Source organism: Protopterus annectens, chromosome 3.part0 (genome assembly GCF_019279795.1).
Source record: "Protopterus annectens isolate FY-2018-M chromosome 3.part0, PAN1.0, whole genome shotgun sequence".
NCBI lineage: Eukaryota > Metazoa > Chordata > Ceratodontiformes > Protopteridae > Protopterus > Protopterus annectens.
The window spans coordinates 736,843,733-736,868,574 of record NC_056731.1 but is presented as its reverse complement, the minus strand read 5'-3'; the positions used below and the strand labels follow the sequence as shown (position 1 = coordinate 736,868,574).

General features: G+C 36.1%; 1 protein-coding gene across 1 annotated transcript in view; it reads left to right on the top strand.

Annotated features, from left to right (window-relative positions):
* The first annotated feature begins 927 nt into the window (after positions 1–927).
* TBX20 (T-box transcription factor 20) overlaps positions 928–24,842 on the top strand; it is a 219,173-nt gene continuing 195,258 nt past the window's right edge. Inside the window, exon 1 of the mRNA XM_044065093.1 lies at positions 928–1,450. Coding sequence (XP_043921028.1) covers positions 1,324–1,450 — 127 coding nt within the window. The 5' untranslated portion in view covers positions 928–1,323. The remainder of the gene's footprint in view (positions 1,451–24,842) is intronic.

The window sequence follows — 24,842 nt, the reverse complement described above, 5'->3', positions numbered from 1 at the left end:
TACTAAGAAATTAAAGGTAGGCTGCAGAATATAGCTAATGAATGCCGAGCACAACAAAATTCGGAAAAAGGAAACCGCTTTTGTTTTATGATGCATTCTGTAAACTATTGTTTAAGAAGCCAGAATAAGGGCAGCGCGAATTGTTGCAGAGTAAAAGTATGAGAAAAATCAATCACTTTGGGGCCTTTTACTCAAATCATTTAGGAAACTTTTGCTCAAATCATTGGTTTGGAAGTTAGCTTTCTGTATTTTTATTCTGCCATTCACACAGCTTTGGTGTATTTAACAAAGAAATAATACTAAAACATTTTAACGAAGGAATAATACTGCTGGGTTACAGCGCTAACGATTTGGAAGTACACAGTTTCCAAACAACTCAATTAAATCTGTCAACGTGAGCTTCAAGTTAAAAAATAATAAATCATCGAGTAATTGCTGCTTAATTTAATAAGGGCGTCAAGCTAGTAAGGAATGATTGGCTTTTAACCCCCTCCCCCCAAACACACACACGCAGGCACGCACGCGCGATCAAGCATCAGGACCTCCCAAGTTTTGTTTCTTATTTATAATGCACCATTTGACACTGGAGCGAATGCAGTGGACTTGAACGGATTTATTTCCCAAATATTGCTTGGAGACTGTGCAGCTTAGCTGATTTCGGGGAAAACAGTGATCCCTGAATGTCCAGCCCTACTCTCCACACCTTAGTAAGAGATTTGTTTGCATGTTGTGGTGCAGCTCCTCATCTTCTCATATGCTTCAGGACCTGCAAGTTAGAGTTTAATCAGATTAGCCTTGTACAGGTGGTGGTGTGTGTGTGTGTGGGGGGGGGGGGGGGTGATGCAAGCTGTCATTGGACAGCAGACGTGATGCTCGGTGACGTCGTTCATGCTGATTGGAGCGAGTCGACCAGGGTTTGTTGTCCTCTAAACCATTCCTGGAAGGAAAGAAGTCTTCTCAAAAACTACAGCCAGAGTGTGTTGTAGTAAAAGTAAGAAGTAAGGTTCTCGGTCGGCTCATGTCATGTACTGAGAAAGCCCAGGACAAGAGGCTACATTCTGAGTGGATGAACAAGTCCGTCAGTCATTAACATGAAATCAAAGTACCTTAAGCACTAAAAGGCGACCCTGGACTGAAGTGTTCGGTGCTGAGAAATAGTACAAAAAGGTCTCTTCAAGGTCTGTAATCTTAGTCGAGTGAATTTACAGACTGATCCCCAAACAGTGCTATTTCTACTGTGTGAGAGAGTGGTGCAAACGTGGTACTTGTCAACTTGACATTGTAAGAAAAGCTGAGGATTTATACTGTACAGTTCCACTCGCCATGGAGTATACTGCATCTCCTAAGCCCCAGCTCTCCTCCAGGGCTAATGCCTTTTCTATTGCTGCTCTCATGTCAAGCGGAAGTTCCAAGGAAAAGGAAGGCGAAGAGAACACGATCAAACCTCTAGGTAAGCAGTTTTTCACTCTGCATTATTCTTTCTTTTGAATTACTGAAAACATATGATTATATTGTAATTGCTGCTAGTTATAACGAAGCTCACCAGTTCTTTGCCTTATAAATCATTATCATGAAAAGGTGGCTGTACATAATCAGAGTTACAGGGGTCACAAACTTCGATTGTTAAAAACAATCCACCTGGTGCGTAAATATCTGATCTAGAATAAAATCTGGAAAGCTGACGTTTCTTAAAGGAGCGTGTTTCCTTCATCCGGGCAGAGTAATAGTACAAAGTTGCCAAAGTGCTTGCTTGTGCTTAGTCTATACGTCTCAACCTCCTAGCACATAAAATAATCTGGACAAAGCCTAAAACAGTGGGGACAAAGGCCCAGGACAGCTTTTAAATATTGCTCTTGTAAACTTAGAAAGCTGTTAGAATAACAAGTTTTGTGTTATCATCCATTTTCTGGAGGATATAAAGTCTAAAACTCAAAGGTCTGTCAGTATTTAGTGACTTCAAACCTCAGTGATTTGCCAGAAAACCACAAATTTTATGAGGAGCAGACCAACAATATGAGACAAAATATGGGCATTCCGTGAAAGTCTAGACAGTTGAGATGTAGTCGGAGTAGAGCCTGTCATGTTTCAAAGTGGCATTGCTGCCTTTCCGACGTATTTCTTAAGTTATTTTCCATTGTTTCCGATATTTTGAAGTTAAGCAACATGTTACACTTGACAACCTTATTTTCTCCAGCCTTTTGGGAGTTAAGACAGCATAAGATCAGTTCGTTTCTTTCTGATTATAGAAAAATCAGACTTTACTGTCTCTTTGTAATGTTTGCTTAAACATTTATGTAAGTATCATGCACACACAACTTTAATGTCTTCGTAAACTTGCTTGCACGGACTTTTTTATGGGGATGGTTGGAGGAATATCGGGTTAAGTTCGATCCAAAACAGAAATTATACCATTTGCAGCACCCTGTGTACTTTTAGCAGTAGTGTGATATAAAAAGTATTGCATTTTAGGATCTATGCTCAATATATTACATAATGCATTTATACAATTAATCAGATGAGATAATAACAAGAAACCCTGCTTGCACGGATGTTGACAAGAGAGTTCGCTTATTGAGTATGGTATTCTAAACATTATTTTTGCTCAGTGATCTCACAGTCCCCTAATAACAGTAAACAGTGATAGCGATCAGTGTTTTTTGTTTCATTTAAATAATAAAAATAGCACCAGTTGGATGTGATAAAATGTTAATTACTGACACATTAAAGACTCACTGCCTAACCCCAAAAAAGTGAAATTATGCGGTAATGGCAGAAATATGTGTTATTGGATTAAGCTTACAATGTAAATACCAATGAGTTTTACTATAAATAATTTATTTATAGCAAGTGCGTTTCTCTGCAGGGACGAGTCGGGCACTTAATGTGGCTTTAAATACATGTAATTTTACGTTTAATGCAACACGTCAGTGGAAAAAATGAAAACCAAAATTAGTTTTTCTCAACCCAAGCTCCAGATAAGTCTAATGTATTGCCATTTCCTGTGTGTACTATTGGGTAAATCTACATGCATATGCTGTTTTATTTACGTCCTGGAGTAGAATTTCATTTGTGTTAGTCTGCCTTGGTGGTATACCCTTGCTGTAGTTCATAAGTATATGTTGTGGCTTCACATTGAGCTGACATGGGATACATAAGTTTAATAACATCAAAAGGGGTTGATAGCATTAGAGGGATAACATCTCAAGAGTAAATGTGGTGTGGTGTTTATCAGCGCGCGCGCAGACACGATTATTTTAGTATGTGTGTGTTTATGTCTATACAAATAGTTGCATACAAACACATGTTTTATGGGTACACACCATTATTTTTCCATAAATGCCGAAACTCTACAGTCGATTTAAGTTTATTAGGATGAACGACTTGGAGGGATGTGGAAAAGGTACAACAGTGGTACAGGGAGAAAGGAAGAACCGACACGACTAATCAATCAATTGCTAGCACCTTAACAGCTGTAGTTTTGTTTACACTGCTCAGAATGAATCGGGAATAAATTCCAATAGATTCAGGGGCAAATCCAGAAAAAATATGGCACAATCAGGCCAGTGACACTTCAAATATTAGTACTAGTAGCATGAGACATTAACAGACTAAGACAAATATGAATTAGTGTATATTTTCTGAAGTAAAACAAGTCTGTAACTCTAATTGTCGTCATTATTTATCAAGTAAAAATTCACCACCCTTTCTGCAATAGTCTGGGACAGAGCTAAACTTTAAAATCAAAATTGGGGACGTCAATGAAAATCAAGGACAGTGAGGAGGTATGCTTATTTACTGGCCAAAAATCATTTCTTTGTGTGTGTCTGCCTGTAAACAAAAGGTAATACAAATTACGTGCTTATACTTCCTGAAATAATTTGTTAGGCTATATAATTCGCTTGTAGATGGAGTTATATTAATTACATTTTAATAATATAAATGAGTTCAAACCATACCTCTCACCCTCTTAACACAACAGTTTTGGACAAAGCCAAAATAATGGGGACAAAGGCCCACAAAGACGAATGTTAAATATTGCTTTTCTAAACTTAGAAAGTCGATAGAATGGCACGTTTTGTATCAGCATTCATTCTCTGAGGCATATGAAGTATGAAACTTAAATGTCTGTCATCATCTAGTGATTCCACTACTCAGTGATTCGCCAGAAAAGCTCAAATTTTGTGATGGAAAGAATAAAATATGATGCAGAAATCTAGACTTTTAATTTTTTTCCTAGGGTTGCCACCTTTTCAAATGCCCAAAGTGGGACAATTGTGGTACAAACATCAGATTTTGCAGGCCAAAACATACTCATGGCCAGTACAAGGGACAGAACTTCGCTTTTTGCCTAAATAAATGTTTATTCTTGTTGCATTTTAGTTCCTTATTCTGTTTCTTATAACATACAGGTGTTTCAGATGCAGAGTAACTGTTTTATGCAACTATTACATAAATGTAGGAAATAATGTTGCCCTAATATCTCAGGACATTTGCCATTTTTACAACTTTTCCGCAGGACACAACTGCCCAAAGAGGGACTGTCCCTCGTAAAGTGGGACAGGTGGTAACCCTATTTTTTTCCATTGTGATGATTAAAGCATGTAATATGTTAAGCACTCATTTGTGTTAAATGTTCAGAGTCTGAAATAAAGAGAGTCAGAAAAAAATGTATGGACCGCCTGTAAAATCTGGGACAGTTGAAATGTGTGGTTCAAGCCTTATTAGCCAACTTCCCCATAACAATTCTTTATTTCGTTGACTGGAAGTTGAAATTATAACGTTCACGCGGCATTTATTCTATTATACCAAAAGCTGAGGAAACAGGGAAATAAATATCTTCAAAATATCTTTTCAGAACTTCTTGTTTTCATATTTTTCTCACTCCTTACAATGAAAATACAGTTTTATAATCAACAATTTCGCATGTGTATTATCAATGCACACTTCCAGAGCTGTGGCATGCCTTTGACACACACACATAGATATATAATCACATGGACTCATACCGCTAAACTGTCAACATTTTTCCTTGTATTTTTTGGTTTGTTCTTCATAAAATGTGTGGTTTTATAGTAAACCACTGAGGACTAAAGTCACTAAATAATAACAGAGGCATTTGTGCTTCAGACTTCATAACATTTAGAAGATGCATGCTAACACAAAACCTTTTATTCTAGCAACGTTCTAAGTTTATAAGTGCAATATTTTAAATCTGCCCCTGTTTTGTTCTTTGCTCGCTATTTTTGTTTTTGGCTTTGTCCGTATTTTTTGCGATAAGAGGCTGAGAGCTATGGATATAACAAGCTGCAGAGAAAGGCTTATTTTAATCTGCTGACCTACAGTAAATTTGCTCCACATCACTACAGAGCTGTTGTTAGCCCTCCTGTCTACGGAAATTAAAATAGCCTAGTGATCTAATGAACGTATGCAATCATTTGGTTATTATAGTGTGCCTCAAAACTGTAGCAAAGCAGATGTGTTTTTAGGTGTACCTGTGCTACGAAAACTACACTTTAATTTTACTCTGAAAGTGCTCTCCTCCTACTGTAGCCTTGAAACTATTATTGGTTCTCAATTGCATGTCTTCCTACATTGTTTTCTTCAGGATGGATGCTTGTCAGATTGTCGCATTTCTGAAAATCTGAAGTGTGCCGATGACGTTGGTGCGGATAGAAGGTTAGGAAAGCCATCCCAAGACTAAGATTGACCGAAGTAAGACATGAAGATAGAAACTGACGTTTAACTATGCGTTAACCTCAAAAGTCACAAGGGGTCTCTAAGGCAGCTTCTATGCAGAGCAAAGTGCATTTTCTCTGTGTCGCTCTCTCTTGGTATGTGTGTGTGTGTGTGTGTGTGTGTGTATATATATATATATATATATATATATATATATATATATATATATATATATATATATATATATTACTATCTAGGTCGTTACGACTTCAAATAATCAAGTAATCATGTACAAATTAATATTTGTCTTTTGTTCCCACGAAACACACACACACACAACGACAAATCTAGACAAGACAGACTAATAGATGCTTTCTGGCACAACAGGCTGGGTGGTCTAGCGATAACCTGTTTGTCTCACGGTGTGGCGTTCAGTTCTGTACTCTGTCACTGTTTGTAAAAAGTTGTGATCTTTTTTTTTTCACCCAGAGTCGGCGGTCTCAACACGTCCCACTTCAACTGTATATATAAATAAATGCATGTGTGTGTGTGTATATATATATATATATATATATATATATCCACACACACACACATGCATACATACACACATAGTTCTTGGCACTGATTAAAGGAACGAAAGCGCTCACTTGATCACTGTCTCGTCATTGGTGGGAAAGTTTGTTTATATATATATATATATATATATATATATATATATATATATATATATAGTGTGTGTGTGTGCTCGCATTTACCCTTATCGTTGGGGCCCAGGTCATGACTGAAAAGGTCCGAGAAGAATCACTCAGTTTATCTGATAATAAAGAAATAAATACAGTCAGCGAATGTTGCAGTTACCCATAACCATCTCTGAAAATGCTTTTCACTGGCAAGCATTTGTAAGAACATCCCCAAGCATACCTCTCAACTTCTCCGTTTTTCTCATAATGCCCAGATTGTTGCTTTATATTGTTGGTCTCTTCCTCATAAAATTAGTGTTTTTTTTCTGGGCAATCACTGAGGACTGAAGTCATTAAGTAATGGCATACATTTGAGATTCACACTTCATATCTTTCCGTAAATGTATATTAACATAGATCCTTTTGTTCTACTAACGTGCTAAGTTTATACGAGTAATATTTAAAAGCTGTCCCATTTTTAGGCTTTGTATCTCCATTATGTTGGGGTTTGTTCAGATTTCTTGAGCTAAGTGGTTGAGATATGTCCCCAAGTCAAATAAACACACCTTTCAGAAATATGTGGCACTGACAGAAAAACAGAAACTAAATACTTTTAATTTACTATTTCTTTTCTAATTTTCTGTGTGCAGCATTATAAATACGCTTTGCATTTTAGAGGTCTGTATTGGATAAGAAGACAATCCGCGGTGGTGGTTCTGCGGTAGCGTTGTCACCTCACAGTAAGAAGATGGTTTGATTCTCAGCTAGAGCGTCTTCTGCGTGGAGACATGCGTGAATGGGCGTGCCTTCGTTGAAGGTTGTGCGTCAGGCCTGGCAAGCCGGTACGTAAAAATCAACTGCCAATCATTAGCGGACCGGAGTTCCGCTGTGCCGACCCCTAACCGGGAAAAGCCGAAAGACACAAACAAATTGGATAAGAAGACAATAGCCAGCAAAGCACAACAATCGGAGAACTGAGTATTTCAGTAGAATGAGAGAAATTCTATTCACACCTGTCAGCTGTTACTATTTTTTATCTTAATTTTGCCATGACCTTCATAAATTTTTTTTTATTTTCTGGTAAATCACTGATGTTTCTAATCCTTCAAAAATTCCAGAAATTAAGTTTCATGCTAGCTCCTTCTCAGAAAAGACATGATGATGCCAAACCTTGTTGTTCTGTGAACATTTGAAGGCAGTTGGAGTAATATTTATCAATTGTCACATTACTTCGGTCTTAGTCTGAATTCGTGGGCAAATAATTTGAGAGGTTTGCATAAACTGTATCAAACACATTTAATAAAAAGACAAGTAACGAGACGACTGTGAAACATGCATCTCAGCTGCTCAGATTTTTGCCTCATATTTTTGTGCTGTTCTTCATAAAAGTGTTGTTTTCTGGCAAATCACTGGGATGATCTGAGGATTGAGGCCATTAAATAATGGCATACATTTGAGTTTCAGACTTCATATCCTTCAGAAAATCTATGGTAACACAAACCCTGCTACTCTAGCAACTTTCTAAGTTTATAAGAGCAATATTTAAAATGTGTCCCTGTTTTTAGGCCTTTTCCCCCATTTTGTCAGGCTTTGTCCAGATTTCTTGCACTAAGAGGTTGAGAAGTATGCTGTGAAATAACTGCAGCCCGCTCTTCATTCACACTTCTGTGTTGTTGAATACACACCAAACTCAGCGTTGGTAATAACAGAACAGAAGTGTGTGTTAACATTGCACTACCTCTGCCATGGATGCTTGTATATTTCCCAACTGCAAGTTTTCTACATAAGTTCTCCAGGTGATAAAAGCAGATCGTGGGGCTGTATCGGTATCCAGACACAGAAGACCAGTGTAGGGTTGAGTAAGGCTGTTTAAAATGTCATTCTGCGTCCATCTTTTAGACAAGGTTACAACTAGTGTTACCACCTGTCCCTCTTTACACAGGGCAATCCTGATTTGGGCGGTTGTGTCCCGAAAAACAGTTCATGTCTCAATATTCTTGGACACAAATTTGTTCTGTTTCCTTTATTAGTAGCATAAGACAATTATTTGTAGCACAAAATCTAAATATTGTATGAAACAGCATAACCAACATAAGTTGTACAATAATGAGGGTTTATTTTTTTTGGGGGGGGGTGAAAGCAAGACCTTCACACTGATTATGGGTATGATTTGTCCAGCAAAATCTTCCATTTCCATAAAAATATCCCACTTTGAATATTTGAAAAGGTGGCAGCTCTGGTTGCATGCTGACAAATGTTCAGGAGCGAGTTAGTTGTAGCACAGACAACTAAGGCTTTTCCTTGGTGGTTAAGATGCTTCCTTTACCCGAGGTACCGGGTTTGATTCAATTCACATCCGTTTACATATTCTAAGCAAGTATTTACACAGTGTTCCCGAGTCGCTCTTGATAAGTGCAACCGGGGACGCATTGGCTTACCCGGTTTAACAATTAAGGGGTTGATGTAATAGTTAAAATGTTCACCTCACAGACACAAAATGCAGATGTTCATCTCACAGTCACAAATTGCAGGGTATGATTCTCCTCTTTGTTGAAACTGGCTAGGCTTAAATAGCCCACAAGGGTAGTTAGCCTAGTACCTGTAAGTAAATACAACTTTGACGAATGCATATGAGACTAAGGCTCCGTCAAAAACTAACTTCCATGAATGTATTTCATCCTTACTTTGCACCTCAAGTGACAGCCACCCATCCACAACCCCTTTTTCTCATTTTTGCATTTGGGGTAGGAGTGTCACTAAAACAGTAAAAATCGTCTAGAGCCAATGCTCACATCACCAAGCGGGGAATGGGGTTGGCATAATGGTTACGGCGCTTTCCTCCAAAATACAAACTACAGCGTTTGATTCTCAGTTGGTCACCTGAGTATTTACTTATGAATCATGAAGGGTCAGCTGTATTGACAAGGTAGTGCATGATCTGTAACAACCTACAATAAAAAAGCGATGTATTATGACCATTTTCCTTATTTTTTATCTATAATTCCTGATTTGTTCTGCCTTTAGCAAGACCGAAACCGTCTATTTTACATAAATACTCACGATAAATAATGCTAAATAATCTTAATTCATAAAAAACTTCTTTGTACAGGGTTAATAGTTTTTAACCATACAACGAGATTCTTTGTTGAAGTTAGTAAGTAATTTTCCAAGAAGAAGGCAGGGTGTTTAGGTAAAACTGTCCCGGGGCGACTTTTTAAAACAGTCATATTTTATTGACATTTCCAAACAGCAATATACAAGACTGCAAGTAGCTCCTACGACCAAAATAAAAAAAGAGGTCAGCAAATAAAGGAATCCGAAACGAAATTATACCAGTAAGAAGGATTATATGGTTATAGTACTATTTTTGTGTGATTTGGTGCTTTGTTACCCATTCAGACACACAAACGTAAAATACAACAAAATGCAATGTGGCATTAATCTGAGGTTACAATTTGAGATCATTCCATGAATCTGGGCTGATGTTTTAATAAGAGAGTTAAGGCTTTCCTCTAAAAATGGCAGTAAATTAAGATGTGATGCGAGGACCGTAATGTGTAAAAAATATCAACATGTAATGCAGTGGCGAGGATGGCACAATAGTACAGCAGATAGTGTTCCCTGGTTCGACTCTCGGCTGCGGTGCCTTCTGTGCGGGGTCTGTACGTCTTCTTCATAGTTTTTTTCCACCCATATTCCAAAGAGACGCAGTAGACAGACTGAACACTAAAATTGGCCATGTGCGAATGCGTGTTGTAAAAGAACAACCGCGGCAAGGCTAGGCACCCCGCACTGTCAACCTTGGCTCTAGATGGCTGTTATTCAAGTGACACCCCAACCCCGTGAGCAAAAATGGGAAAATGGCAGTTGTGGATATATGGCTATAACGTTGTACAGCAGTGACAGCACCAGTCTTTTTGTTTGTTGAACGTGCAACTACAAAAACGTGCATATCAACTCAATCGGTTAGAGGAAGTATTTTTCGTTTTGCTTCATAAAATTGCCCCGTTCCACAGTGAAAGGGGCTGCCACACATTGACTGTTGCAACCAGGAAGTACAACATAAGCAATACTAAAGCATTAATCTTCTAGCAAAATATGTTATTAAAAACAAACATATTTTGTTAAAAAGAAAAGAACATCTTCAGCTTCCTAGTCAGAAACGACATTTTAAAGGCTTTTGCTCCATATCTGACAGACAGGGTAAGAGCTGTATTGCTGAAAGTATGTTTTAAATGGACATGGTCCATTTCAAGCATATGTAATAGTGATAGCTCAGACTGTGAACGGAAAATACAAACGTGTGCATAATGTTTTGATAGGTACAAACCTGTTAATCTCAGGAGGTAAATTGTTAAGTACCTTGATGCTCCCCATCACCACCAGCACCTGCCCCCAAAAGAAAAAGTTCACTGCAGTTGGTTAAGCAATAGCCCAGTTAAGTACAAAGTAAAAAATAAATGTTAGTCTATGTTTGCAAGGATTGATAGAGCGAAACCTACATTTTCAGGTTCCAGTAGCCGAGCTTAAGATGGGACTGCATTATATCTATATCCATATCTATGTCTATATCTGTATCTGTATGTTTATATATATATATATATATATATATATATAATCTTAGACAAATCATCAAGCTTTACAGATAGGGATGTGTATGCCTTTAATACCTAGTTGTCAAACCGGTTATAAAGTAAGAAAATTGTGAAAGCTACCAGAGCTTCTGTGATGCGTTATCAGAGTTGTTTGTCTCTCTTTGAAAAAGGTAATTTAGAATACTAAAGTGCTGCATTATTGCAATAATAGTGGTTAACACCATCGTTATAATGATGTATATTACTTATTGTTTGCGCATGGCAATATCCAAGGCGCAAAGTTAGGAGAAAACAAAGGCAGAGAATTGTCCACGTCTTAACATTCAAAATGATAATTAGTCGAACATTGGCTTTATACAAATATTTTCAATTGTGGTTTTAGAATACACAGTCCTGTTTTTAAGAAGCTGAAAAAATCAGCGAAAGCATCGCTAAAGTGTCCTTTTAAACACATCTCTCATCTCTCAAGATTTTCGCAAATGTGCAGATTTTTGCCCTTTCCTCATAAAATTTGTGGTTTTCTGGCAAATCAGTGAGGGTTGCATTCACTAAATAATGACATATATTTCAGTTTCAGACTTAATACCCTGTAGAAAATGTATGCTAACACAACTCTTTTATTCTAGTAAGTTTATAAGGGCAATATTTAAAATCTGCCCCTATTTTTGGCCATTTGCCCCATTATTTTAGGCTTTGTCCAGATTTCCTGCACTAAGAAGTTGAGAGGTATGCTGTTAAATGCAATACTAGAGCACAGAACCTTGAAATATGGAGTAACGTCAATATTAGATTACATCTGCAAATATAAACAGGCCCATTCTTCATTTAGATATTTAAATCAATTCCTATTGCATCTATGACCCTGCATAATGTCTGACTGAAAATAAAACTTATAGAATACATGTAAAAAAATACATTACATTTTAAATTGAATAAAACAATATTATATATATATATAGAGAGAGAGCGAGACAGAGAGATGTGTTTGTGGTTGTGTGTTTGTAAAGTGAAATGCATATGCTAATAGCTTTTTATTAATTCAGATATATTTTGAACACAGCCTTTATATATAAATTTTTCTTTGGTAGAATCAAACATGTAATTCCTCCCTAACAGTTAGTTTTCGTGAACGTTTAAAAAAAACAGAATTAAGTAATGTTTGTAATAATAAAATACATGGTAAATGCAATACATAAATAATAAATAAATTACCATGCTGCAAACTGTATTCCTTTACAGAGGATAGCAAGCTCACAAAGTATTTACAAATATCTTCAAAGTAAATCATAGACATAACCTTATTATAAACTTGCATTATATGCAAGGGTGGTGGATGACTCAATCACTTCACCTAAAATGTTTCCTGAATAACTTGAGATAGTTTTTTCTAGGCACATTTAATGTAATTCCTTACTGCCACAAATAACCATGAATGACCGGGTTGTTTCAACATACTGAATTCTACTGCAGTACTCAAAGCTGACCTGTCATCATATGGTGTGGAAGTCTGTGTCTACAGCAGCTGATATGTTTAATTGTAATGAGGTAATGATGGCCTGAGGACCCCAGCAATAGTTTTACTGTGAGATATATGGGGGTAGAAGAGTAGTCCAAATGATGCCAATAGCCATTTCTTTTTCTGAAAGTTGAAATGATAAGGAGAGAGAGGGGGAGTGAAAGAAGAGTTTGGCTTCTGATTCCAATGGATTAATACCCCTTTTAGAAGTTTCTGCAAAGTTTACTCATATGGTATGGGATGGTGGAGAAACCGCATACATTTCAAACTGTAGTAGTTTCCAGTTTTGTGTTTCATCCCACTCGGGGAAGTAGAAGAAGAGAGTGGAGGGAGACCTATGGTAAAATACAAAATGTGAACAATCTGAGTACTTAACAGTTATTTACTATTTGCATGCTTTAAATGAGGGCTAATGTTCCTAGGTTAGTATGAGCTAACTGCTGCTATTGGCCATTTTAAGTCTAGCCATTTACCTCATATAAGAATCAGTCTCTGCATTTTGTGTCTGGAAGGTAAACACCTTAACCCTTATGCCAATCTTCCTCCTGATATAATTAAAATGCAAGAGACACAAGGATTATAACTACAAGTTTCAAATGCTATCTCACAGCTGGTTTACAAATTGAAATGTGGCATGCTTTGTAATTTCATACTTGTATAGAAACAGTTATTTTGTGCATGATAACAGCTGTCCATAGAATTTGCATTTTGAGTATATTGTGCACCTTGTATTTTCTCACTTAAAATCTCTGATACTATTTAATAAAGTGCCCGAGAACCCTGGTTTTAAGTAGATGAACTTGACAATTTTATTTATAATTTTATGACTTTGACTTTCACATATAACAACATAGTTATTGAGTGGATTAATTATACCCTTATCCATATTACAGATCAATGCTGACACCTAGAATTTACAGTTGTACGATAAAGAACATGTCATGTGAAACTTGGGTGCACCAGGTATACAGATAGCAAACCTTCACATTTGGCAGAAGAACTGAACTGACCTCTGGTGGTAACAGTGGTTGTGGGTATTCACCGCTTGCTCATCCAGTATCCTTGCTACCCTCCCAGTACAACTGATGGTAGGAGATAATAACTGCTATACTCATCTTAGCCATCTTACATCATCCTGTGCCAGACATAGTCAGAGTAATCCAGCCAGAGTAGCCATAATGAAAAGTTCAAATCGTTGCACAGTATGTGTCATAGCATCAGGAAGTAAGCACTGGTCTTACAATAGTCACCTCTTCTTTATCTTGAATTTCTAGACTTGTAGTTCATTCTTTGTCTAAACTGGCCTGCATTTCATGTCCTCATAGTTGAGCACCATGCATAATGCAGCTATCAGTAGTGCATGCTGTGTACTCCATCATAGCATGGTGGATCAGTGTTTAAGCTCTCTGCCCGACAGCACCAAGAGACTACATGCATTCCTGCATGTTTGTGATTGGCTACTCTCTCGGACACACACACACACACACACACACACACACACACACATGAACATTATGTCCACACTGCTGTTTATTTTGAAGGATTGTCTTGCCTTTAGTAACAGTATGTCTGCACAGATCATGTTTTCATGATTCAGGTACAATGATCAGAATGCTGCTTCCCAAGACAGCTGGTAATGAAATAAGGGGCCTGTACTCCCAAGAAAAAAATGTACTGAAACTACATTAAACAGCAGTTTTGTCAGCTTAATAAAAGTCTAAAAAACTGCTGCTCCAGTGAAATAGTAACTTAAGTAAAATTTTATCTATATTTTTGGTGTCATGCTTATCCCACATGCCAACAACGGTAATCGCATTCCTTTAGTAAAATCATAGAAAATGATCACATCAGAGAATAAACCATGTAATGATATGTCATTCACAGAGACATGTGAACCAAAGAAGTTTAGATGGACATGCTCAAGTTAAAATACAACAAGTGGGAGAAACAGCTGCAAAGTAATAGCACACAAGAGACTCCTAGACCTGAGCAGGGTCCAATCAAGCAAATCAGAGACATACTAAGGTAAAACATAGTACAGTGTACAGCAACTGAGATGACTGGCACAGAGTACAAGGAAATGGTCTTATTCAGGTTAGTGTGTGTTGAGTAGTGACAGTAGATGGGTAGCATCAATATGAAAAGCAGAATAAGAAAAATGATTTGTGAAGGCAAAATGTGAGGAAAGAGTACATTTTGTATCATCATCACCACATACAGAAACATTTAAGACACAACATTGCAAGCCTAAACAGTCAGCCAAAACCATTAGGAACACATCATTTTGCTATCAAATCAGAAGTATTTCAAAACGAATTCCTTATGTATATAAATAATATATAAAGACTCAAAGTAATCTACAATATTTCTAATTTTAATTCTGAAAGTGTTTCTGGGATTTATGGTTATATTTATTTCACTGTGTTTCACTCATATTTAAATCTGTTTTTTTTTTTTTTTTTTTTTATGGCAAGCAACTATAACCTGGTTAACAAATCGATTGTATTGTGACAGCGTATATAAGCAGAGTCACTCATATTGCATTAGACCTTGTCTGAGAGGGAAAAAAAATTGGAACAAGCCCCCTGAAATGATAATGGAGAAAAAAATCTGGTATATACATTCTCTAAGAAGAAACTTCAGTTGAACAAAGTAGCTCATAGTATATGCAGATGATAATTGAAATAAAATGTCAGGGCTTCAGGACAGTAGAACAGACGAATGCAAAGAAATGCAAAGATAAATAGTCCAGACAGAAGGGTGAGGGAAATGCAGGGGAAAACAGAACTGTTGTACCTACAACACATCTTTGTACAAATCAAATCTTCAAAGCAAAAGAATAGGACAAAAACAATGAGGGCCCAAAATAAGTCATTGTTTTGGTTTTGATGAAAGCATTAACTGGTTAATGGGTTATATTATTACTAATACTTCACTTGTTGTGCTTAATGCAGACAATGGATCAGATTCCAAAAAGTTGCTATCGGTGTAAGTTTGCCCTGATTCCAAAAGACTTGCTCTCAATGTAAGTGACTTGCTTCGGTGTAAAACCCCATCTACAAACAGAGTTACCACAGGGACCAGATTCACAAACACCTGTGCTCAGCCTGTTCTCAGTGTAAGTGGTCACTTACCCTGATAACGCTTTTGGATTTGGTGCAAGGGATAGGATAGGGAATCCACCCCTAGACAAACAGCTAAGATACTAGAACAGGGGCTGTGAAAAATTCTAAACTATCTGAAAATCAAGATGTGTTCTTTGCATTATAAAGCTGGTAAGTGTAATAACTTTGATTAAAGGTATCAGTAATAAGACTAATATGTTTTTAGGGATGCACACATTATGCAAAAAAAAAAAAAACTGACATTGTAGTACATTGTATTACTCAACAAAGCACAAAAGTATGAATATTTCCCATGACATTTAATGTCCTGTCATTTGTTTTGTGTAATACCATGTAAGGCAGGGTTACTAAGCCTTTACCTTCTCCTACCTATGATATTACAAGTAAATGCTGGGAGCTTGGGAGTGATATCCCTCTTCAAAAATACAATATACTGTAAATATATAGATAGATAGACAGATAGGTAGATAGATAGATAGATATATAGCATAGGTAAGCATCACAAATAAAGAAAAGTGACACAGAAACAGAATTAGTGGTTTAACAATGATTCAGTGTTGTGGCTACCTACCTACCTACCTACCTACCTACTGTAAGGGAGGCAGCAGAAGCAGCAGCAGCTGATCGAAGATAGATGATTTTGAAATCATAGATATAAATATTGAAGTATTCACTGATGAAGAGACAAAATTATAAGAATTAAATATAAAATAAATTCTAAATTCATCATTGTTTCACAGAAAACTAATGAGATTGTAAAGACAGAGGCTATTTATCCTGACAAATATGAGGCAAGAGGCAAAATCATCTTTGACCTGCAGATTAAAAACAACAACACAAAAACAGTGATGACCACATGTTTAAGCTTTTTATATCTTAACTACTACAGATCCTGTCATTCAGCTCTATAGATTATACGTGTAAACCGGAGATGTACATGCAGGATTTCACATATATCCAGTTAAGGCTTTGATACATTATTATAATGCAGCATCTGAGGTTTAGCATTGTATCTTTTTTTGTAAGTCCTTGTTTCCTTTGTCTCTTTGGCAATCAAGTCCACTCCCTCTTGCTCATTCCATCTCACCTCAGTGTCTTGGAGAAGGATATAAGAGCTTCAGATCATAGCCATCATCTGATAATGGTCAAAAGTTTTCTGGTTAGCCCCCAACTTATCTCCCAATGGACTGATGTGTCTGCCATCAAAGTGGGACCTGAAATACTAGCTCCATGATGTATGTATGCTTCCAAACATTAGCTGAGATCTGACTACAGTATTATGTGCTGCTTGGCAGACCAGAATCCAGAGTGCTCATCTCGGCCCAAGTGCTGCTTTTTTATCATCTGGTCTACACTGGGTGTTAATAGTATAGCTGTCTAGTCTACCTTCCTCTCACCAGGATGGGCAAGCCAGGATTAACCAGTAACTCTCACCTCTCCCTCCATGATTGATGCCTCTAGAGTTCATAGTGGCCATAGTCAGAGTTTATCCTTCTACTCTGCTGAGCCAGCTCTACCAACTGCAAGACGTGTGTGTGTATATGTGTGTACACACGCACACACTTATGTGTATGTTTGCATATCTTCAGACAGTTTTTATTTGTGATACAAAATATCATTTATTAAGTAAGTATAGAGTAATGAATGGTCCCAGTAAAGATAACTTGTTCTAGTAACTGGAGACTTCAACGTGTGCTATACATTAGGGGGATAAAGCATAGTCATTTTTTATTTGTTAAACGTTTCTGTCATAAAGGCAGAATGTTTTGAAAAATAAGTAAAATGAAGTTACACAGTCTGTAAAGCTAAAGGCAATAAAACTTAGGATGTTTGTTCTTTGACGATCATATTATATCATATCATATATCATATCATATCATATATCATATCATATATCATATCATATCATATATCATATCATATATCATATCATATCATATCATATATCATATCATATATCATATCATATCAATAATTTGTATTAATATCCATACCTTAATAAATCATACTAAATTTAAGGGAAAGAAGGAACTGAGCAATTTATATAATGGTGGAGTGAATGAAAATTGTTAAAATGTGCACTATATGAACATAACAAAGGAAATATTATTTTGATTTGTTTTCTGTTAGTGTATAGATACCTATGTCACTTTAAAAAAGTCATATTTAATAAAGATGTTTGAAACATAGTTATATGAGATCATACTTTCTTAAACTTCAATTAAAATAATAAAACTCACAGATCCCGCATCATAAATGAACTTGAATTCACCAAAAGCATCTAATGATAGATTATGTATTCCTTGCCATTCACTGTTTCAGCAGCAAAGAAATGAAATACTACATTATCCAGGAAAAGGATTAGTCGAGTCTTTTGCAGTAGTCAAAGGACATTTGTGCTGCAGACCTTTTTATGCTAAGAGTGAAGGTTTAGCTAAAGTACCTGATTAAAAAGTTCTCAATTGAATATCAACAGAATATTTAAGGATTAGAGATTTTGCCTACTAAACGAACCTGGAAGATTGCATAGAAAAATAAATATTTCACAACATTTGTAGTTATATGCATAATTTGTCTACTGATTTTGGATAAGTAATGTAGCTCTACTATTTTGGTATGTTATTTATGTTGAAATTTTCCATTTTTTTATGAAAAGTGAAATCATAAAGTATGACAGTAGTACAAAAACTATATGTTCTTATCATTTTACTATTATCTTATTGTAAGTTTGACTTAATGTTGTTTCCTGGGGAAAATAATCAATATAGCAAGAAACCTGCTGCACAGGAATACATTGTCCAAAGTGTCACAAAAAGTGTTTTTTTTTGTCAAGTAAAAGTGGCAGTTCTGAATAATATGCAGTTTGACAGAAAAAGATAAAGACAAAGTTAAATAGAGCTGGTGAAAAGGGTGCACATCAATATAGAAGCAGACACTTGTAGCAAAATAAGGATGCATTTTTCTCTGAAAATGAGTGCAGGTGTGGGTGTTTACAACTGTCTGTATGCCTACGCATCTCTGTCTATCTATATATCTGTGTGTGTGTGTGTGTGTGTGTGTGTGTGTGTGTGTGTGTGTGTGTGTGTGTGTGTGTGTGTGTGTGTGTGTGTGTGTGTGTGTGTACATGATTTTATCATGAATGATCAATGTTAAATGTCTGAAACAAAAAACATGTTGAGCATTTATTTATTTATTTCTCCATTTGTTAACTGTGTGGGTAGGCTAGTCTAGTGACCCTGTTCACACATGAAAAGGGACACAGAAGCAAGTCATACAGTATTTGTAATAACGTAAAAAAAAAAGAAGAGCAATAGTTTTAGAAAATATATGTGAGGACAGCTTGATTTTGTACTGTAATATTCATTACACTGAATAGGGTATAAAGATATAAAGACAGATGGCTTGTAGTAAAACCAAAAGCAGGTATATGTTAGTACACCTTGTTGAACCAAACAGTAGAAACATTTATATACAGTGTTTACATATACTTGGGTATTGACTGTTACATGAATTAGGATACTTAACCATTGTCTTCTTTTGTAGGAGCTTCCTTAACCTGGATTTAAATTCAGTTACCGTTTTCAGTGTCTGATTTTATTAGGAAGCATATTCTAGGTGGCTGGTCCAAGTATAGAAAACCTGTAGCGGTTTCTAATTGTGGTCTGGTAAGGGTGAACAGTACTTGCGTATTATCGCAACCAGATTTTTCAGGAAAACCATTTGCTTCCCGCTCATTGAATCAGTTTGTGAATGTTGTAAAAAAGTAATATAATGTGTTCTCTTTAGCACTTTACTTTGTTTGGTGCATTGTTATCAATACAAATTGAAAGATGTCCTGTTTTTATGTACGCACTTTACTGCCAGCATCTCACTTATTGCAAGTTGCATATTGCACTACGAATTGTAATTGCTGACAATTTACCACCACACAGAAAGACCAAACCAGCGAATGAGCACTCCACAACGTTACAGCACAAAGAAAAGCAATAATCAGTATGAAGTACAATATGTATTTATCAGAACATGCCACCATCCCTAAACTAAACAAAACAAAACTGGTACTGCGAACTTCTTTTGTGAAAAACGCCCCCCAGAATTGGCTGTCCACATAATCCGGTCTTCCTTTTAAAAACCATTACTTATTACAACTCTCTCATTGAAAGGGTTGTTTTCAAAGATGTTTACAAATTGTGAGAAAAACTGTTTACCAAGAGCATGATTCCTGTGTCTGTGTTTTCCGTCTCAGGATTCCTTCCACATACTGAAAAAAAATCTTTCGTCAATAAGAGAGCAACCATGCCAATTTCATCGCGCGTTTTTAATACACCCATAACAGCAAGAGAAATTTTTCAAATGTGTTTTCTTCCTGAAGATAATCCAAAGTTATTCTTTATCAATAAAGACTTAAAACAACACTTTACTGTGTTTCCTGCACTCGTTTTGATTCCATGAAACGAATTTCGCAACCGCGAAAATTTGGTTGCGATAATACGTAAGTACCGGGTGAACTGTTCTTTTTTACTTTAGAGGAGGGCAGTAACCTAGTTTTATGATTTTAAATAGTAGAGTGTCTAACAGGGAGGTAGCTCTGCAACAGGCAGGCAAATGATGCCCTTTAGCAGAGCAGATGTGTCATTGTGTCCACTAGTAAAATAAATCTGCAAGTCTGATTTTCAGTAATTTGAATTTTTTTAATAATACTGACAACAAAAATAACTGAAACTCACTGCATCAAAAAAGGAAACAAATTTCCTTTTCTGGTGTACTAACAGTAACCTTACTAAAATTCAAGTAGAATTTGTCTAAAATGTGGTACTGGTAGTGTTACTGAAAGGTAGCTAGCAATATGTGTTATCTAACCATAACCTGCCCCTACATATACCACTAACCAAGTACCTTACCTTAAAAATACCTTTTCTATAACTGTATCTCTATAAAGAAAACCCAGACAGCCCCCTATATCTGTTCCCTTACTTGACCCCTAGTCTATCCCTATCCCATACACAGTTAATGTTGATACACTCTCTTTTGACTGCTTAACAGTATTTCTCAGCATTGCTTAGCTTTCTAATGATATAGTAAATGGAACGTTTATCCCCTTCTTTAGCCTGAGAAAAATGCCTTCTTGAACTACAGCAGGCAAGGTGTGATTTAGCATATTTCTCTCTCCCTCTCCCCATCAGCCACGGTGGTACAGTGGTTAGTGTTGTCTCCTCACAGCAAGAGATTCTCTAGTTTAGTTCTTAGCTGTAGTGCCGTCTGCGTGGAGTCTGCTTGTCCTCCTTGCATTTGAGTAAGTTTTAAAGACATTCAGGTAGGTGTGTGTGTGTGTTGTGTTGCGTGTGTGCCTTCTGTAAGGTTGGTTGCCGGACTGGCAACTCAGCACCATAAAAACTCCACTGCCAAACAATCTGTGGACCGGTGATGGGAGAAGCTGAGAGACATTGCTCCCCCCTTCTCTCTCTCTTATATATGGGTCCCCTTCAGAGGATCAGAGTTTCAGAAAGTTGAACTTTATATGGTCCAGACCATATGATCGACTTTCCAAAACGTCATACCTTTTGTACAGAGATCACAGTACAGTGTGGGTTGGGTAATTTACCCTTTTCCCCACAGTAGTGTGATCCTGGAGTTGATATATATAATTTTCAGAGGGTGTGGGGGTGCAGGGTGGCTTGCCCCCCTGTGAGAGAATGTAGATTTTTGTTGTTTTGTCTTGTTCGACTTTTTGGAAAGTTGATCATATGGTCTCAACCATATGAAGTTCAGTATTCTTAAAAGTTGATCTTCCGACATAGATCCAGATATATATATATCTGTGTGTGTGTGTGTGTGTGTGTGTGTGTGTGTGTGCACGTGTGTATGTATAGTGCATATATATCACAGTGTACATAAACAGACACACATGCAACTATATATCTCTGTGTATATATATATATATATATATATATATATATATATATATATATATATATATATATATATATATATATATATATATATATATAAATAAATAGACAGATAGATATATATATATATATATATATATATATATATATATATATATGGCATATAGACAGAGAGATAGATAGAGAGATATACAATATACATTTTAATGCTGGATTTAGCCATGGTTGGTGTGGTTTGATCAAGATGTTGAAGAACTCATGATCAAACAAAGGCAACCGTGGGTAACTCCAGCATTACCCACACCCAGTCATGGATTATTGCTATTATATCATGACATTATTTATGAAAGAAATTGCTTACCTTTCTTAAATAATGTCTTTGTACAATGACACTGTAGTGCTCCTTTGCATTGTTTCCCTAGTCTTCCACACTTTCGGAAGTACTGCACATGCGTACAGGACATTCTCACACTTCTACTGTAAATCAGTGCTGTTCAACAAAAGCAATGGAGACAAAATAATCTTTGTTGCTTTTTTCTTTTAGTATGAGGAAAAAATGTTGACATTCTCTGAAAATCCAGACAATTCAGAGGTACGAGAGACTGTACAAAGCTAAAAGGAAAGTCAGATATATTTCTGTTTTTTTTTTTTTTTTAGTTTTGCAGAACAAACCTGATATATTTAGTCTACTCTAAATAGCATATATCAGTAGAAAACTCTGGCCTCTCAATGTATTTCAGAGGCTGGACTTTTTTCTATTGGTATATGCTCGATTTACAACAGGCACTCTGGTTGGGCTGACCTCTCAGCATGCACATTTTAAAAAAAATAATGAAAAGTCATTGTGTGTGTGTGTATATATATATATATATATATATATATATATATATATATATATATATATATATATATATATATATATATATATATAAAAGAGAGTTGTAAGTTGTACTTTGGCAATAATGGGCACAGAAGTAACTAAAATTCACCTTTTTGTGTGTGTGCATAATTATAGTGCATACATGCAGTGTACATAGTGTGCCTATACACACACACACACACACACACACATATATATATATATATATATATATATATATATATATATATATATATATATATATATATATGGGTTTATATTACGTCGTCAAACTCACAGGAGTCAGAACGTTGTAATATCGAACCCAAAAACCCAAATGTTCGAACTACGAAAATAGTGAAGCCACCGCACACCGATTTTTTTCCCAGGGAAAAAAATCGGTGGGCCATTTTCAGGGCTTTGCTATTTCCTCCACTGAGATGCGATCTAAGAGTTGGTATATTTAGGTATGGGGAGGGTGGGGTGCACAGCCCCCCACATTTCAGTTTAAAGTGCAAGTGTTTTTTTTTTGTAATGGAACAGCGATTTATTTTCACACACACACACACACACACACACACACACACACACACACACACACACACACACCATATATGCAATATCACTCATATATATATCTATATATATATATATATATATATATATATATATATATATGTATATATATATATATATATATATATATATGTGTGTGTGTGTATATATATATATATATATATATATATATATATGTGTGTGTATGCAGTGTGTGTATATCTATATCTGTATCTGTATCTATATCTGTTGTGCATATATGCAGAATGTATGTGTGTATATGCGTGTATATCTATCTATATATCTATGTGTGTATGTATGTATATATATATATATATATATATATATATATATATATATATATATATATATATATATATATACATACACACACACACACACACACACACACACACACACGGGTCTACTACTAAATCACAAACCCCAAAATACAGACGTTCATACTCTCAAGATGACACTACCATAAACCCAGAATCAGGAATGGCTGAAGTTACCCAGGGCAAGTAAACACTTGTCCAACACTGAACACAAACACACCGGCTGATATAACAACCACCTTGCCTGGTTAACTTGAACCATTCGTTATTCTAGGTGTACAGTGTTGTTGTCTCAAGCTTGTGCACATAGGTATTTTGGGCTTCAGCATTTGGAAGTGGACCCATATATATATATATATATATATATATATATATGAAGAGAGAGAATACAGAAGTAACTGAAAATTCACCTTTTTTGCTTTTATTTAAGGTTACAAAGGATATATTGAAATTCTCACCAACAGAAAATGTAAACATTTTCTCCACGATTCCATTCAAGAAAAACGTTGAAACATAAATCCAACTTCTGAGTCCAACTAAAACACATTTTTTTCATGCTTCATATCAGTCTGGTTCACACCTAGAGCATCACACTCCAAGCCATTAATTATAGAGTTTCTCTAGAAAAAAAATAAGAAGTCAGGGTCATTCAGAAGTCATGTAGCTGAAACAATGGTATGTCCCTAAGGGGTCATTTGCATATATGTCATGGAACTCTACTTCAGGAGGTTTAAAGTTTTACACAGTGAAAACTCTAGCTTGGCTGAATCTTTCTTGCAGATTTTTTTTCACTTTAGGTAGTTAGAGATATTCTTCCTCCCTAGGAATTCTTCTCCAGACATGAGGAACAACTTTGACTAAGGCACAATTGCCGTGTCCACTCAAGTTCAAGGCCAGAGCAATGACTCACTATTCAGTACTCTATTGAATCTGTTACACATGACAATGAGCCTCTCCCCTGGAGACACTAGTGAGTATACCATGGGTAAGAGTTGTTATTTTTACAATGACCTATTAATCCAACATGGTAGGATATCTGTCCTAGGCAATGCATAACATTACCTGGCTGTGTAGCTACTCTTAAAAAAAAAAAAACAGCAGTATTCATATTACTCAAAGGCATTGATGGTCTTTTAAAGCCAGACACTTAAAGCATTGAATGTATTTTACAATATCTATATCACTTACATCCTTCAATACCCCAAAACCTTAAAATGTGTGTGGTGTGTGTGTGTGTGTGTGTGTGTGTGTGTGTGTGTGTGTGTGTGTGTGTGTGTTAAAATTGTTTGCCCTTTCTCTATAGTCATGTGACTTTGGAGTTAGAACATTTAAGTAAGGAGGGTGTGAGGCATACAGGAGGGCTTGCTCTACCAGAAACTTGACATTTTATTGTAATAATGGAATTTCGTTCAAGGTGCATTTTACTTGCAAAAATGCAGTTTTGATCATTTAGCATTAACTGACATGCTTACCAATCTTGTTATATCTTTCAGGATATATATATATATATATATATATATATATATATATATATATATATATATATATATATATTTGTGTGTGTGTGTGTGTATAAAGAGACAGAG